Source organism: Camelina sativa, chromosome 17 (genome assembly GCF_000633955.1).
Source record: "Camelina sativa cultivar DH55 chromosome 17, Cs, whole genome shotgun sequence".
Classification (NCBI taxonomy): domain Eukaryota; kingdom Viridiplantae; phylum Streptophyta; class Magnoliopsida; order Brassicales; family Brassicaceae; genus Camelina; species Camelina sativa.
The window spans coordinates 16,112,929-16,129,134 of NC_025701.1; the positions used below are offsets into that span (position 1 = coordinate 16,112,929).

Genomic DNA, 16,206 nt, shown 5'->3' on the forward strand with positions numbered 1-16,206 from the left:
TGTTGGTGCGGGATTCAGCACCCCCGACATACCGAGCTAAACCAGAAACATTAATTGAACATTTAACCGGGAATCCGGTTAGGGGATCAATTAGGTCATCAAGAGTCAATTCGGGTGAGACGAAGTCTTGGAGAAGAAGAAACCGACCTCCACTTTGATGCGGCGCAGCCGACTCAAACAATAAGGCAGTTTTCCATATTTCACTTCGTCTGATAAGGAAAGTTGATATATTGTGTGATCTCTGAGACATGTATAAATAAGGGGAGACTTCTCCATTGTAATCCATCTAGAATCTAATACAATAATTGAGTTCTCCTTCCCCTCTTTACAATAAACCCTAGTTCTCTTGAGTTCTTCTTTTTACTCCTAATTTCAAGGTTTAGATCTATTTTCTAGAGAGATAGCTCTATTGAATTTGTTTTCCGCCTTAATTAAATATTTCACATTGTTTAATGATTAATTTTCGTCTCCATACCTAAATTCACCCATTTCTGACAAAACGTCAATGGTGACTAATAAATAAATGTTTTTTTTTTCTCATAAAACAGAGTTACACTTACAGACACATGTAGAGATCGGAATTCGCGATTCGTCTTATCTAAGAGAATCCTTTTTCTTTTTTCTTTTTTTAAGTGAGGTTTTGATTAGTTATGAAGAAGAACCAAACACTCCCTCCACTGCTTTTAGAGTGCTTTTCGGGTTGGGTTGGCTTTTCGTACCCATTAGTCTTCTCCGTTCAGAGACTATTGGCAAAAGCTTCAATTTTTTTTGGGTCTTCTTGGAAATATCACGGAGCCAAAAAGTGTAATTCTTTTCTTCTTCTCCGTAATTCATCTCTCTGTATTAGTAGCGTTCAAGTTGATTTGCGTACTACTACTGCTAATGGACTTTCGTAAAGGTTTTAGCTTTTTTACAACTGACTTCTTTGCTTTTGGAACCTTGAAGAATCTTTTTAGTGGCCTTGTCAAAAAAAAAAAAAAAACGCCCCTTTGTTATTCTACTGGTGTCAATTCTAGCTAATAATATTCTATGACAGTTGCCTTGGTTAAGGTTTTAAATTTGGGCGTGAAACTGTGTGTGTGTGTGTGTGTGTTGTATTAGCCTTTTTGTATAGTACTAAGAAAATGCCTTTTTGTTTTCTTTCAGTTTGTGTAATGAAGGTTTGATTGATAAAAAGATGGGTTTTGAAGCTTTGAATTGGTACTGCAAGCCAGTTGCAGATGGAATTTGGGGAAAAGCAGTGGATGGTGCCTTTAGAGCTTACACGCCGTGTGCCATTGATTCACTAGTGATTCTTGTTTCTCACTTTGTGCTTCTGGGTTTGTGTTTCTACCGGATTTGGATCATCTTCTACAATACCAAAGCTCAGAAATATTTTTTGAGGAAGAAATACTATAACTGTGTGCTTGGAATATTGGCGTGTTACTGTGCTATTGAGCCTATACTCAGATTGGTCATGGGGATTTCACTCTTTGACATGGATGAAGAGACTCGTGGTCTTCCTCCCTTTGAGGTGACTTTAAATGAGTAACTCTGATTTGTAATCATATGGTTGTGGGGAGATTAAATTCATAAGCCCTTCTTGTTGATACGAAAGTTGTAGGAAAGAAATGAAATAGGATTCTGGTGTTATTCAATGGCAGGTTGCATCGTTGATGGTAGAGGCATTGGCTTGGCTCTCCATGCTTGTTTTGGTTGGGCTTGAAACTAAACAATATGTCAAAGAGTTTCGATGGTACCTGAGATTCGGTGTTGTTTATGTTTTGGTTGCTGATGCTGTCCTGCTGGACCTTGTGTTGCCTCTCAAGAACTCAATCAATAGGTTTGTTATTGTATATTCCATAGAAATGAATTCGATTTGGTGATTGGACATTGGTGGATTTAGCCCTGAATTTCATAATAAGATTTCCTCTGTTTGTTATTGCAGAACTGCCCTATATCTCTGTATCAGTTCGAGATGCTCCCAGGTTTGTTAGAACAACTTCCTTATGTATAAGTTTGCAATTTATTGTTCTCAGAAATTACATCCAAAATCTTCAAATTTATCAATAAGCTCGCTTTTAGAGGAGGCTAGCCATGTGCTAATAATCAAGTTCTTGTCTCATATGGTTTCTGTTTCAGGCTCTTTTTGGAACTCTTCTTTTTATATACATTCCTGATCTTGATCCTTATCCGGGTTACCATATTCTAAACGATGAACCATTAGACAATGTTGAATATGATGCACTTCGGGAGGGAGAGCACATATGTCCTGAGCGACATGCCAGCATATTTTCCAGTAGGTAGCCCCGGAACTGATAAACGAAATTTATATCATGCTCAGTCTATTGGCAAATGACACTTGTTTGGCCAATATAGCCATGGTCTCTTATTATTCAACTGATTTGGATTTCTTTTCTTAGGAATATACTTTGGTTGGATCACGCCGCTGATGCAGTTAGGCTACAGGAAGCCAATAACTGAGAAGGATGTTTGGCAATTAGACAAATGGGACCAAACAGAAACTCTGATCACAAGGTACAGATGAGTTGCTACTTGGCTTCTGCCTTCTGCACTATATCTTCTTTTATATATATGGTAGAAGATTTCGTTTAGAATCAAGAACATTCTTATTCACTGGATGAGTGCTTTGACAGATTCCAAAGATTCTGGACTGAAGAATCACGGAGACCTAAGCCATGGCTTCTCCGAGCACTAAATAGTAGCCTTGGTGGAAGGTAAAAAGCTGATGATTTTTCTAAATAAAAGTCTATTCCATGTAGTTTTCCTTAAAGCCACACATATAGACACTGGCATTAATTCTCTTTTCCATCTTTGTAGGTTCTGGTTGGCTGGTATTTTCAAGGTAAGGATACTGTGGTTTATTTTCCGTGCATCAGGTTTGACCTGCATCCACAGTAATGTTCAGTTCTGTATTTGACAACCCTCATGCAATTTTCACATCATTTTTTAGCGTGTTATAGATTGGAAATGATATTTCTCAATTTGTTGGACCAGTGATACTGAGCCATCTTTTGCGGGTAAGGTCTCTTTCTGCTTAATTCGTACTAGAAAAAATATTGCATAGATGTTTTTGGCCCCTGACTTATATAAAACATGTACTCGACGGTCATTACTCATTGTTTTTTGGGGGTTTACATATATAAAAATGAGTAATAACGCAGTGACATATAGTTCTCATACATGAGTGATGACCTCTATTTTAATACGCTGCTTGTACTCTGCAGACCTCCTTGATTCTTATCTTACATTTTCAACAACTTGTCCTGTGTTACTTTGGTTATAGAAATCGTTGATCATTTTATGTAGTCAATGCAAGAAGGTGATCCAGCTTGGGTTGGATATGTCTATGCTTTCATAATATTCATTGGGGTGGTATGTTTCACAACATTTCGTCTCTGATCTCTAAAATTCTATTTGGTTCATTTACTTTTTCTCCAAACTGTCATGTTTGGTTTTCTACTTCCCCCTCCCATAATTTTCTGTCCATTTCAATTTCATTTTAGACACTTGGAGTGCTTTGTGAAGCCCAGTATTTTCAGAATGTTTGGCGGGTGGGATTTCGGTTGAGATCAACTCTGGTAATTTTGGCGAAACGTTTATTTCTCTCCGACTTGTATGATCAGTTTAGTCATCTTTATTCTAATTATGCTAATTACTTTGTAGGTTGCAGCTATATTCCACAAATCTCTAAGACTAACTCATGAAGCTCGCAAGAATTTTGCTTCAGGGAAGGTCACGAACATGATAACTACGGATGCTAATTCACTTCAGGTATACTCAGGTCCGGCTTAAAGCTAGGGCGAGAGGGGCGGATGCCATGGGACAAAAATTTTTTTTTGGGAAAAGCTTAAGCATTTGGGGTCCAAAAAAAAGGAAAAAAAAATTTTATACTGAAAAGGGTCCAAAAAAATCTATACGCCTAGGGACAAATTTTTTTTTGATACTTAGGTTCAGTTAAACGTTCCGTCTAACTCTCTCAGTTTGATACATACTACTTTTGCACTACTATGGATTTGTAACTGCTAACATAGTCTTCTGATTATTTCAGCAAATATCGCAACAGCTACACGGCTTATGGTCTGCTCCATTTCGCATCATTGTGTCTATGATTCTTCTCTATCAACAACTAGGAGTTGCTTCACTTTTCGGTTCGTTGATTCTGTTTCTCTTAATTCCTCTCCAGGTATTTAACTTCATTCTGTTGATAAACCTATTTTAATATTGTACAAGCTTTGTGGTAAATGCGTATGTTCACATACAAGTCCACCTTTTCTATTTCTTGATAAACAGACACTGATTATAAGCAAAATGAGGAAACTGACTAAAGAAGGACTCCAGTGGACTGACCAAAGAGTCGGTATCACAAATGAGATTCTGGCATCCATGGATACTGTAAAGTATGATTGATAATTTTCATTGCTTCTTTTTCAGGTTTTTTGAGTTAATGATACATTATTAAACTAGTTATTCTACTATTTTCAGATGCTATGCATGGGAGAAGAGCTTCGAGACTCGGGTTCAAGATATGAGAAACGAAGAGCTCTCATGGTTTCGTAAAGCGCAGTTACTATCAGCTGTATGACTCCTTATCTTTACTTTTATACTGCCTGCCATTTCTCTAACACATTTCGACAGGATTTACGTATCTTGTATGCACTTAAATTCCGTATATGACTTACATTTAGGGATATGTCTTCCACATTAAACAACTTAATCCCTAAACATTTTTTCCTCTTCCAGTTCAATAGTTTTATACTAAACAGCATTCCAGTAGTTGTGACCGTGGTTTCATTTGGGGTTTTCGTTCTGCTTGGAGGAGATTTGACACCAGCAAGGGCATTCACATCTCTTTCTCTATTCGCAGTTCTAAGATTTCCTCTCAACATGCTACCAAATCTACTAAGTCAGGTTATTTTAACAATCATACCCTCCTCAGCTGTTTCATATACCTCTATTATATTTTAACTATTAATTTACTAGTCTGCATTTGACCTATCATGTGCCCATGGATTTACTCTTTACTTTAATTATCTTTGCTACTTCTCGACTTAGGTTGTCAACGCAAATGTTTCACTACAACGCATTGAGGAACTACTTTTAAGTGAAGAGAGAACTCTAGCACAAAACCCACCTCTTCAACCAGGAGCTCCAGCCATTTCTATTAAGCATGGATATTTTTCATGGGATTCAAAGGTGATTACTCAAAATATTCTCTCTTTTTGAAATTATGTTGAGATGCAATACTTGCTTCTGCATTGCACAGTATACATGACATTCTGATCACGGCGTTTGCTCGAAAATTCAGACAACCAAGCCCACATTAGCCGATATCAATTTGGAGATACCTGTTGGCAGCTTGGTTGCCATTGTAGGTGGAACTGGAGAAGGTAAGACATCACTTATTTCGGCAATGCTGGGGGAGTTATCTCATCCTGAAACCTCAAGCGTTGTTATTAGGGGCTCCGTAGCTTATGTTCCTCAAGTTTCATGGATCTTCAATGCCACTGTGAGTCGCCTTTTCTTTCCATTTGGTCAGTTAGTTTGGCTAGAAGTGTCCCCAACATATGTGTTAATATATTGCAGGTGCGTGACAACATTTTATTTGGGTCAGATTTTGAGTCTGAAAGATACTGGAGGGCTATTGATGCGACAGCCTTACAACAAGATCTTGATTTGCTTCCAGTTAAGTGGAATGAAAAACTTACACAGCCTGAGTTTATATAACATTTCTTAGTAACTTCCTGAATTTTGCTTAATCAGGGCCGTGATCTTACTGAGATTGGAGAACGTGGGGTGAATATTAGTGGAGGGCAAAAGCAGAGAGTTTCAATGGCTAGGGCAGTCTACTCAAATTCAGATGTTTACATATTCGATGATCCCTTGAGTGCTTTAGATGCTCATGTTGCTCACCAGGTATTCTTACATAAATGATAATCTCTTTGAACTAACAAAAATTGTAGAGTTTAATATCCACAGTTACAGTATTTATTTTTGAGTAATTATTTAAGCTTCACTATTACAATTAACAGGTCTTTGATAGCTGTATGAAGAATGAGCTGAAGGGGAAAACGAGGGTGCTTGTCACAAATCAGCTACATTTTCTTCCTTTAATGGATAGAATAATTTTAGTCTCCGAAGGAATGATTAAAGAGGAAGGAACCTTCGCAGAGCTGTCAAAAAGTGGGAGTTTGTTCAAGACACTAATGGAAAATGCTGGAAAAATGGATGCCCAAGAGGTCAATACAAATGACGAGAACATTTTGAAGCCGGGTCCAACTGTCACGATTGATGTGAGTGAAAGAAATCAGGGCAGTACCAAGCAAGGGAAACGGAGAAGATCCGTGCTTGTCAAGCAAGAAGAACGGGAAACTGGCATCGTTAGTTGGAATGTTCTGATGAGGTACTTAACTCAACATTCACTGGTTCATCCGACTCAGAATATATAGCATTTCTTTATATTTTATACACACAGATGACTATAAGATAGTTTTTAACTTTCAGGTATAAAGAAGCAGTTGGCGGCTTATGGGTAGTTATGATTCTATTGGCATGCTATTTATCTACTGAAGTTCTCCGAGTTTCAAGTAGCACATGGTTAAGTTTTTGGACAGATCAAAGCACGTCAAAGAGTTATAGTCCCGGTTTCTACATTGTCGTATATGCTCTTCTCGGATTTGGTCAGGTTTGTTTCTGTAAAAGACTGAGATCTTTAATTTTGACAAATCACACGAAGTTGACGACTTTTATGGTCATTGCTTCAGGTGGCTGTCACGTTTACCATCTCCTTTTGGCTGATCACATCAAGTTTACGTGCCGCCAAAACACTCCATGACGCTATGCTGAGTTCTATTCTTCGAGCTCCTATGCTCTTCTTCCACACTAATCCAATTGGACGTGTAATAAACAGATTTTCTAAGGATATTGGTGATATAGATAGAAATGTGGCCAACCTAATGAATATGTTCATGAACCAGCTGTGGCAACTCCTCTCAACATTCGCACTAATAGGTACTGTCAGTACAATTTCATTGTGGGCAATAATGCCACNCTGGTTCATCCGACTCAGAATATATAGCATTTCTTTATATTTTATACACACAGATGACTATAAGATAGTTTTTAACTTTCAGGTATAAAGAAGCAGTTGGCGGCTTATGGGTAGTTATGATTCTATTGGCATGCTATTTATCTACTGAAGTTCTCCGAGTTTCAAGTAGCACATGGTTAAGTTTTTGGACAGATCAAAGCACGTCAAAGAGTTATAGTCCCGGTTTCTACATTGTCGTATATGCTCTTCTCGGATTTGGTCAGGTTTGTTTCTGTAAAAGACTGAGATCTTTAATTTTGACAAATCACACGAAGTTGACGACTTTTATGGTCATTGCTTCAGGTGGCTGTCACGTTTACCATCTCCTTTTGGCTGATCACATCAAGTTTACGTGCCGCCAAAACACTCCATGACGCTATGCTGAGTTCTATTCTTCGAGCTCCTATGCTCTTCTTCCACACTAATCCAATTGGACGTGTAATAAACAGATTTTCTAAGGATATTGGTGATATAGATAGAAATGTGGCCAACCTAATGAATATGTTCATGAACCAGCTGTGGCAACTCCTCTCAACATTCGCACTAATAGGTACTGTCAGTACAATTTCATTGTGGGCAATAATGCCACTCCTAATACTGTTCTATGCAGCATACCTCTACTATCAGGTACTTCCTTCTTCAAAAACATGGAGAATTGCTGTTAAACCATATGATACTCTTGGAACTAACATCATTTTGTGATTTGTAGAGCACATCCCGCGAAGTTAGACGTTTGGATTCCATTACTAGATCACCTATTTATGCTCAGTTTGGAGAAGCTTTGAATGGTTTGTCAAGCATTCGAGCCTATAAAGCCTATGACCGGATGGCAAATATTAATGGAAGATCCATGGACAACAACATAAGGTTCACTCTTGCAAATACGAGCTCAAATCGTTGGCTCACTATAAGATTGGAGACTCTTGGGGGTATCATGATTTGGTTGACTGCAACGTTTGCGGTTCTGCAAAATGGGAATGCAGAGAACCAAGCTGCTTTTGCATCTACGATGGGACTCCTGCTTAGTTACACTTTGAATATCACTACTCTGTTAAGTGGTGTTTTAAGGCAAGCTAGCAGAGCAGAGAACAGCTTGAATTCTGTTGAGCGTGTCGGTAACTACATTGATCTTCCTTCTGAGGCTTCAGAGATAATCGAGAACAGTCGTCCAGTATCTGGCTGGCCTTCAAGAGGATCCATTGAGTTTGAAGACGTTCACCTGCGTTACAGACCCGGGCTTCCTCTAGTATTGCATGGACTGTCATTTTTTGTTTCTCCAGGTGAGAAAGTAGGAGTGGTAGGAAGAACTGGTGCAGGAAAATCTTCCATGCTGAATGCATTATTTCGGATCGTGGAAATAGAAAAGGGAAGAATTATGATTGATGACAGTGATGTGGCTAAGTTCGGACTGACAGATTTACGCAGGGTTTTAAGTATCATACCACAATCACCAGTTCTTTTCTCAGGTTCGTGTTTAATTTAAGACAACATTGTAACTTGTAAGTATATATTCCTGCATTCTGTTATTCATTATGAGAATCATTTCTTTATTTTAGGGACGGTGAGATTCAATATCGATCCATTTAGTGAGCACAATGATGCTGACCTTTGGGAGGCTTTACAAAGGGCCCATATAAAAGATGTCATCAGCAGGACTCCTTTTGGCTTAGATGCAAAGGTGTAGTTTAATCAGAGCTTTTATTAGCATTGTTTGTGTTAGTTTTGTTATGATTGAGATTATTGACCAAACACTCATCACTCTGTGAAGGTCTCTGAGGGAGGTGAGAATTTCAGCGTGGGGCAAAGGCAACTGCTAAGTCTAGCACGTGCATTGCTAAGAAGATCTAAAATCCTAGTTCTCGATGAAGCAACTGCATCTGTTGATGTCAGAACAGATTCTCTGATACAGAGGACCATCCGCGAGGAATTCAAGTCTTGCACAATGCTTGTTATCGCTCACAGATTGAATACCATCGTCGACTGTGACAAAATCCTTGTGCTTAGTTCTGGTCAGGTAATGCCAGGATTACTATTCGTGGAACTCACTTAATTATATCTATCTTCTTATCAGATATGGATTCGTTACATAATAAAAACTATGGGAAATGTCAATTTTTTTTTTTAGGTTTTGGAGTATGATAGTCCACAAGAATTGCTATCAAGAGATACAAGTGCCTTCTTCAGGATGGTTCAAAGCACCGGACCAGCAAATGCTCAGTACCTTTGCAACTTGGTCTTTGAAAAGAGAGGGACTGGAATGAGTCTAGGTGGATAGAATTGGTCACCAGCCTTCCAAAATTAGTATATAAGTTCGGTTTGCAACAAACGACAATGGAAGTTGCAGTAGTGACTTTTCATGATGATGGAATACGCGTCATTACTCATTACAGTGTCAAAATTAGAAGGAGAGTCTTATGTTGAATAATTTAGAGATAAACCTAAACGATGTGCTGCCATGCACAATACGCTTTTTAATACTCTTGTGTACATATGATCTTCTCGACAGTTGGAAATTTGGCCAACAACTTTTGGGCAGATGCTGACTTTTTCAAATGTTCTTTAGGGGTTTTGGTACAATAGTGAAGTTGAGGGCTGGAGATTGGGGACATTTAACGATACTTAGTGAAATGAACATGATAATACATGAGAGCTTCTAATGTGGTGAGAGCTTTAAAAAATAAAATATTGACCTTTCAAAATTAAGACATAGCATGATAATACATGAGAGCTTCTAATGAAGTATCGTTACATGTGTTCATATGTACAAAAACTACATAAAACTATTGACCTCCAAAAATCTAAATATACAAGGGACACAATGTCTTGATAAATTTTGTTCTTGATTAATTTCTATATAATTCATGATAATTTTCCTTCCTATGATATATACAATGTCTTTTAAATTTATGTCATGTGTAGTAGTCATATAACTCCCACACGCAAGAAAAATAGGATGCCGAATGACAATAAATTTCAGTAATTAACAAAAAACCATTAGATCAATTTTTGCTATCCAATATTTTAATTAAAAGACTTTGTATAGGAATATAGATGTAGTTATAAATATTATGTGAAACACATTTGAATATTTGATACTAAAAGAAAAATAACACAACATTAGCTTCTATGAATCCGCAAAAGTGGAACGTGAGGTTAACTTATCATGTAGTTTACTTTTACATACACAATAGAGTGAACGTGTAATAAACACCTTTGTCTTTAACATTTACACCAAAAAGAATTAGACACCCTCAAAATGAAATCTCGCTTTCACTTCTCCGTCTAAGATAAGTTCAACTCGTTTTTTCCATGGTAGACTAGGCTTTTCTAAAACAATTACAATAACCTTGTTTTAAGGACATATAAAGATAAGTAGTAGTATATGTACGTTTTCTTTTGGCTTGTGTTTTGTAATTTGTGTTTCCCGAATATTGGGCTTAAGTTTCCGGGGATATCTCTGTTTTCCTCCGGCTTTAAGATTTCAAAAACGCATTCCACCCATGTATTTCACCTTGTATTATATAATGAAAATCTTCAGTGAAAAAAAAAAAAAAAGTAGTATATGTACGTTACTCTGTTTTTAAACAGATAATTTGAAACAAATATTGGAGTTGATTTGTGGGTATGGATGTGAGTGTTGAGCATAAAAGCCAAGACAAAACATAAACGCATTTACAAGCAAAGGAGCTTTTGTGTAATAATATTAAAAATGTAAACAAATTAAAAATATTAAAAAAGCATTTAAAATTAAAATATTCAAGAATCCTAAGATAAGAAGAAATAAGAATAAGACCATCTTTATCCCACATATTTGTGGATATGTCTTCTCCAATAAAAATATAATACTTACTTTGTCCAGTAAAAATTGATGTTTTGGGATATTTTTATGTCTCATAAAGATTGATTTAATATAATTTTAAATTAATTAAAGTTAATCTTGTGTAACCTTCAAAAAATTATCATTGTAAATATTTGAATTTTTAAATTATTATTGGTTTAAAATTAAATAATTTCTTTTTAGTAAGAGAAAATAATGTTTTTAAAATTATTAATTATTTTTCTTAAAATGTGTAAAAACTTCTAAACATCATTTTTTTAGGGAAAGAGGGAGTAAGTGATAACAAAATATTTATGGTGTCTTTAAGACCATCTCCAATGGTTTTCCCTATTTTTTTCTCTATAATAGAGATGGGTTTTACTCCAATGATTTCTCCTATTTATTTCTCTATAAAAGAATATTCTAAATAAGAAAAAAAAGGAAAGAAAAAGACGACGACGGCGATGGCGATTGCTCTAGGGTTCTGACCCGACTATGAGCGTTTATTCTTTTGGTATTCTATGGGTTCGATGCGGTTGTTACGGGAACTCATTTGAGTGTGATGATATTGGATTCAGATCTACGGATCGAGAATTCAATCGAAGGAATCAAAATGGTTATTCGGAGAGATTTGTTCGAATCTGGAAGGTTGGGCAATCATGGTGGATCTTTGTGGTGCTCTGTGCGGATCCGTATCTCTGGTATGCCGCTGATTTCGATATCAGAAAAGGAAGACGGAAGGATTCGTATTTGTTTCTCTCTGGGCTTCTTATGAGATTTGGGGATCCTTGGTATGATTGGGTTACGATTGGTTTTAATGGTTTGATCTGGTGCGCTATGCCTATCTTGCTTGATGATTGGAGATTACAATTATTACGAGATGTGGTGGGTCGGATTTTTTGGGATTCTATTGATCCTATGAGTTCGTGGGTCGGTTCCTCTGTCGAGTATAAAGACCTGGCTTCTGTGCAACAGGAAACTCATCACTCACAGTGCTTTTTTCTCTGTTTCGAAGTTTTTTGTGCACTTTGTTTTTGCTCTTAGCAACATTCCTTGTGGTGATGTCGCAGAGTTTGATTCTCAGTCAGGGGTCGAATGTGATGAAGACAAAAGTGAAGGTTCCATATTTCGATAATACGGAATTGAAAGAAGGTTACTCAAAGACAGTGATCGGGAGATGTATGAACCCGTCAAGGCAAGACATGAAGGCTCTCCTTATTATGTTCCGCGGATTTGGCATATGGATGGCAAAGTTGTTGGTGCAGACCTGGGGATGGGGAAGTTCCAGTTCGATTTCGATGAGGAAGCCGATATGCTTGAGGTGCTAAAGCTGGCTCCATTTTACTTTGACCATTGGATGGTTTCCATGGTTCGATGGCGTCCAACAGTAGATCCTTCCTACCCATCGTCCTTGACCTTCTGGGTTCGTCATGGGTGTTCCGTTCCAGTTTTGGGCTGCTCCAACTTTCAGGAGCATAGGGGAAGCATTGGGGTCCGTGTTGGATGTGGATATTGATGGAGGAAGGGTTCAGGTGGACATCAATGGTCTCAAATGTCTTTGTTTTGAGACGGGGGTAGAGTTTTTCAACGGTGAAGCTACTGTGGTGTCCCTTCGCTATGAAAGGCTGTTTGGCTTTTGCACTAAATGTTTTAGTCTGTGCCATGATGAGGATCATTGTCCTCCATTAGAGGAGCCTACTATAGCACAACTTGTCTTACCTCGGGAGGATGCTGATCGTAGGCACCAGAGTTATAAGGGTGCAGTCACGTCGGAGAGGCAGCAAGAGGCTGGATCGGAGGGAGGTGCTAAATGGGGGAATCGGGGTAAACACAGTGGAGAGAGGACTAAGGCTGATGGGAAGAGGCCTATGGAGGGGAGGTCTGATAAAGGACACAAAAGTCGGATGACTTTTCCCGTTGGGGAACCGGTGCATAAGCAACGACGTTTCCAACCGTATGTGCAACATAACGAACACAGACACCCGCGGGTTACGAAGGGGTCTGAAGTTCAACTCAAAGATAAGGTGGAGCAGCGGGATTCTGGTGTTGTTACGGCTCTAGTGGATGATCCTCATCTGAGTAAGGTGGTACGTAAGGCTTTGTTTCAAGAGGGAGCTTCGTCGGACAATGCGGAGGCAGTTCCGGAGCTGGGTGAGATTGGTGCTGTTTTGAATTCAGGGATAACAACGACGTTATCTCATGTTGAGAAAGATAAGTCTGGTGTGGTTGCGGTCACTATTGGGGACAATGACACTATGTCTGTACAGGAGACTGTTGTGCAGGACCTTGCGGTGGATGCTGTTGTGGTTTTGGAGAGGGTTAAGGAGAAGGAGGTTTTTGTTCCCTTGGTGGAGGAGACTATCACTATGCAGGTTGATACTGATGTGACAGAGGAAGAAGGGAAGGAGGTTCAGGATGTTGCTGGTATGGAGGAGGAGGCTTTCGTTGGTGAGAACCTCGTCATAGCTGGGACGAATTCTCTTATGGTAGGAGAACCACCGGAGGAGAGTGTAATAGGTCAGTCTACGGTTGTGGAAAAGTCACGCAAGGGGAAATGAGTCATAGGCACCCAAGGTCTGGGTTCCAAGAAGCTGAACTTGTATGTACGTACCCCTCGCAAGCGACCATCTTTAAAGGGTCCTGCTTTGGTTGGAGACACGGTTACCCTGAAGCCTCAGGATATGGAGAAGGGTATCGCTGGTGGAGCTAAACCACCAATTTCAAAGATTCCAAAGATTCCAAAATGAAGATACTAAGTTGGAACTGCCAGGGACTGGGCAATAAAGCTACTATTGGGTATCTTAGGGATTTATGGGGGAAGCATAAGCCAGATTTGTTGTTTTTGTCTGAAACTAGACAACCCTTTTCTTTTTTAGAGTCTTTTGTTGGTCATTTTGGTTATTCAGCTTTAAAAACAGTTGAACCTATTGGTTGTAGTGGTGGCTTGGCCTTATTCTACAATAATAATAATAATAATAATAATGTTTCCTTTTTATTTGAATCAAATAGCCTCATTGATGTGGAGGTTAATTATAAATGGAACTTAATACATTTGTCTTTTGTTTATGGTGATCCGGTTCCAAAGAACCGTGATCTAGTGTGGGAATGGTTAACCCGGATTGGGTTGGGACGCGATCAACCATGGTTCCTAATTGGTGATTTTAATGAAATAAAAGGCAATCATGAGAAGCGGGGTGGCAAATTGTGCCATGCTTCTTCCTTTGTACCTTTTAATACAATGGTCCGACATTGTGGGTTACTTGAGTTTCCCGCTCTGGGTGATACACTTTCTTCGCGAGGTTAGAGGGACAAGAAACCGATACGGAGTCGACTGGACCGTGCATTAGCAAATGAACAGTGACATGATTTATTTACTGATTATTTTACGGAATATTTACCACGGATTGCGTCGGATCATATGCCGGTGCTTGCGGTAATTGAGGACAAAGTTCGTCGGGGTAAAAACAGTTTTCATTTTGACCGGCGCTGGCTTGATAAGGATGGGCTTGTTGGAGCAATAGCGGAGGGGTGGGATGTGGGGGTCGGTTCATCGTCTTCCACTTTAGTGGAAAAAATTATTACGTGTCGGCGGGCCATTTCTCAATGGCGGAAAGCTCAGGTACCGTATGGGCGGGAGATAATTGAAGATTTGAAAAATAAATTAGCGGTTGCACAAGAGAATGATAGTACATCAGTTGATGAGATTGCAGAACTTACTTGGCGATTACGGGAGGCGTATCGGGATGAAGAGGTTTATTGGTATACGAAAAGTAGAAGTCGCTGGATGAGATTTGGGGATAACAACACAAGTTATTTTCATGCTCAAACGAAGCAGCGATGGGTACGGAACCGAATTGTTATGACCAACATGGTACTTGGTCGACGGAGGAAAGTGAGATCCAAAATACTGCAATATCGTATTTTCAGGAGCTTTTCACTTCGTCGAATCCTTCAGATATTGAGGAGAGTTTAGCCGAGATTGGTACATCTGTTAGCCAGGTCACAAATGATTCTTTAACACGGGAAGTTTCTGAGATGGAGATTAAGCAGGCACTATTTACGATGCATCCGGATAAAGCCCCAGGACCGGATGGTATGACGGCATTATTCTATCAGAAAGCTTGGAGTGTGGTTAAAGCGGATTTGGTCCTTTTGGTTAATTCCTTTCTTCAGGAGGGAGTTTTCGATAAATGGTTAAATGAGACACATATCTATCTTATTCCGAAGGTGGATAAACCAACCAGGATGTCAGAGTTGCGTCTGATCAGCTTATGTAATATTGGGTATAAAATTATTTCAAAGGTTCTATATCAATGGCTGCGTAATATTCTTCCGTCTTTGGTTTTCGAAACACAGTCGGCACTTGTGGCGGGCCGTTATATTTCGGATAATATCTTGATCGCACAGGAGATGTTCCATGGCCTCCGTACTAACCTTTCATGTAAAGGGAAATTTATGGCCATCAAGATGGATATGAGTAAGGCTTATGATAGGGTGGAGTGGTCTTTTGTAGAGAAACTGCTTCGTCAGTTTGGTTTTTGCGAGACATGGATATCTTGGATTATGTGGTGTGTGACATCAATTAGGTACAAGGTATTGATTAATGGTCGCCCTCGGGGTCCATTATCCCACATCGGGGATTGAGACAAGGAGATCCTTTGTCGCCATATCTTTTTATTTTGTGTACGGAGGTGCTTATTGCTAATTTTCGGAAAGCAGAACAGGCAAAGCTTCTCAGTGGTGTCCGGATTTCCACTGCTAGTCCTCCTATCTCGCACCTGTTATTTGCGGATGATAGTTTGTTCTTCTGTCGGGCCACAAAGGAGCAATGTGAGGTGGTTTTGAGGATTCTCCAACAATATGAACGGGTTTCTGGTCAGCAAATCAACTTCCACAAGTCCTCTGTTCAATTTGGACATACGGTGGATGTTGATTATCAGGGAGGAATTAAAGGGCGTCTTGGATATAACAAATTTGGGCGGGATGAGTTCTTATCTGGGAATTCCGGAAAGTTTGGGTGGATCTAAGATGAAATTTTTTTCGTTTGTCCAAGATAAGCTGCAAGCACGGGCCAGTGGGTGACCAGCGAGATTGTTATCCAAAGGGGGAAGGAGGTCATGATTAAATCGGTCGCTATGGCGGTCCCTACCTTTGTAATGTCGTGTTTTCGTCTCCCAAAGACGGTCACGAAGAAGCTGACAAGTGCCATTTCGAATTTCTGGTGGAGTTCGTCTGAGCAATCGCGGGGACTACACTGGATCGCATGGGATAAACTATGCTGCGGGAAAGATGTGGGGGG

General features: G+C 39.2%; 1 protein-coding gene across 1 annotated transcript; it reads left to right on the top strand.

Annotated features, from left to right (window-relative positions):
• Positions 525–9,633, top strand: LOC104757389 (ABC transporter C family member 12). Its single transcript, XM_019239093.1, has 27 exons — positions 525–804; positions 1,147–1,513; positions 1,644–1,822; positions 1,928–1,967; positions 2,122–2,278; positions 2,403–2,517; positions 2,637–2,717; positions 2,821–2,845; positions 2,964–3,020; positions 3,310–3,375; positions 3,507–3,581; positions 3,667–3,774; positions 4,052–4,186; positions 4,294–4,400; positions 4,486–4,579; positions 4,744–4,911; positions 5,056–5,196; positions 5,309–5,509; positions 5,587–5,685; positions 5,764–5,916; positions 6,033–6,403; positions 6,505–6,685; positions 7,394–7,717; positions 7,800–8,556; positions 8,647–8,768; positions 8,859–9,104; positions 9,216–9,633. The coding sequence occupies exons 2-27, from the start codon at positions 1,178–1,180 to the stop codon at positions 9,363–9,365; spliced, it is 4,488 nt and encodes a 1,495-aa protein (XP_019094638.1). The 5' UTR covers positions 525–804; positions 1,147–1,177; the 3' UTR covers positions 9,366–9,633.

What these genes read in the sequence shown, in the direction of transcription:
- LOC104757389 (XM_019239093.1), top strand. Translation starts at nt 1,178, where the DNA reads ATGGGTTTTGAAGCTTTGAATTGGTACTGCAAGCCAGTTGCAGATGGA. An exon ending in CATGGATCTTCAATGCCACT is followed by an intron (nt 5,510 to 5,586) that starts GTGAGTCGCCTT and finishes AATATATTGCAG; the next exon opens with GTGCGTGACAACATTTTATT. An exon ending in ATCACCAGTTCTTTTCTCAG is followed by an intron (nt 8,557 to 8,646) that starts GTTCGTGTTTAA and finishes TCTTTATTTTAG; the next exon opens with GGACGGTGAGATTCAATATC.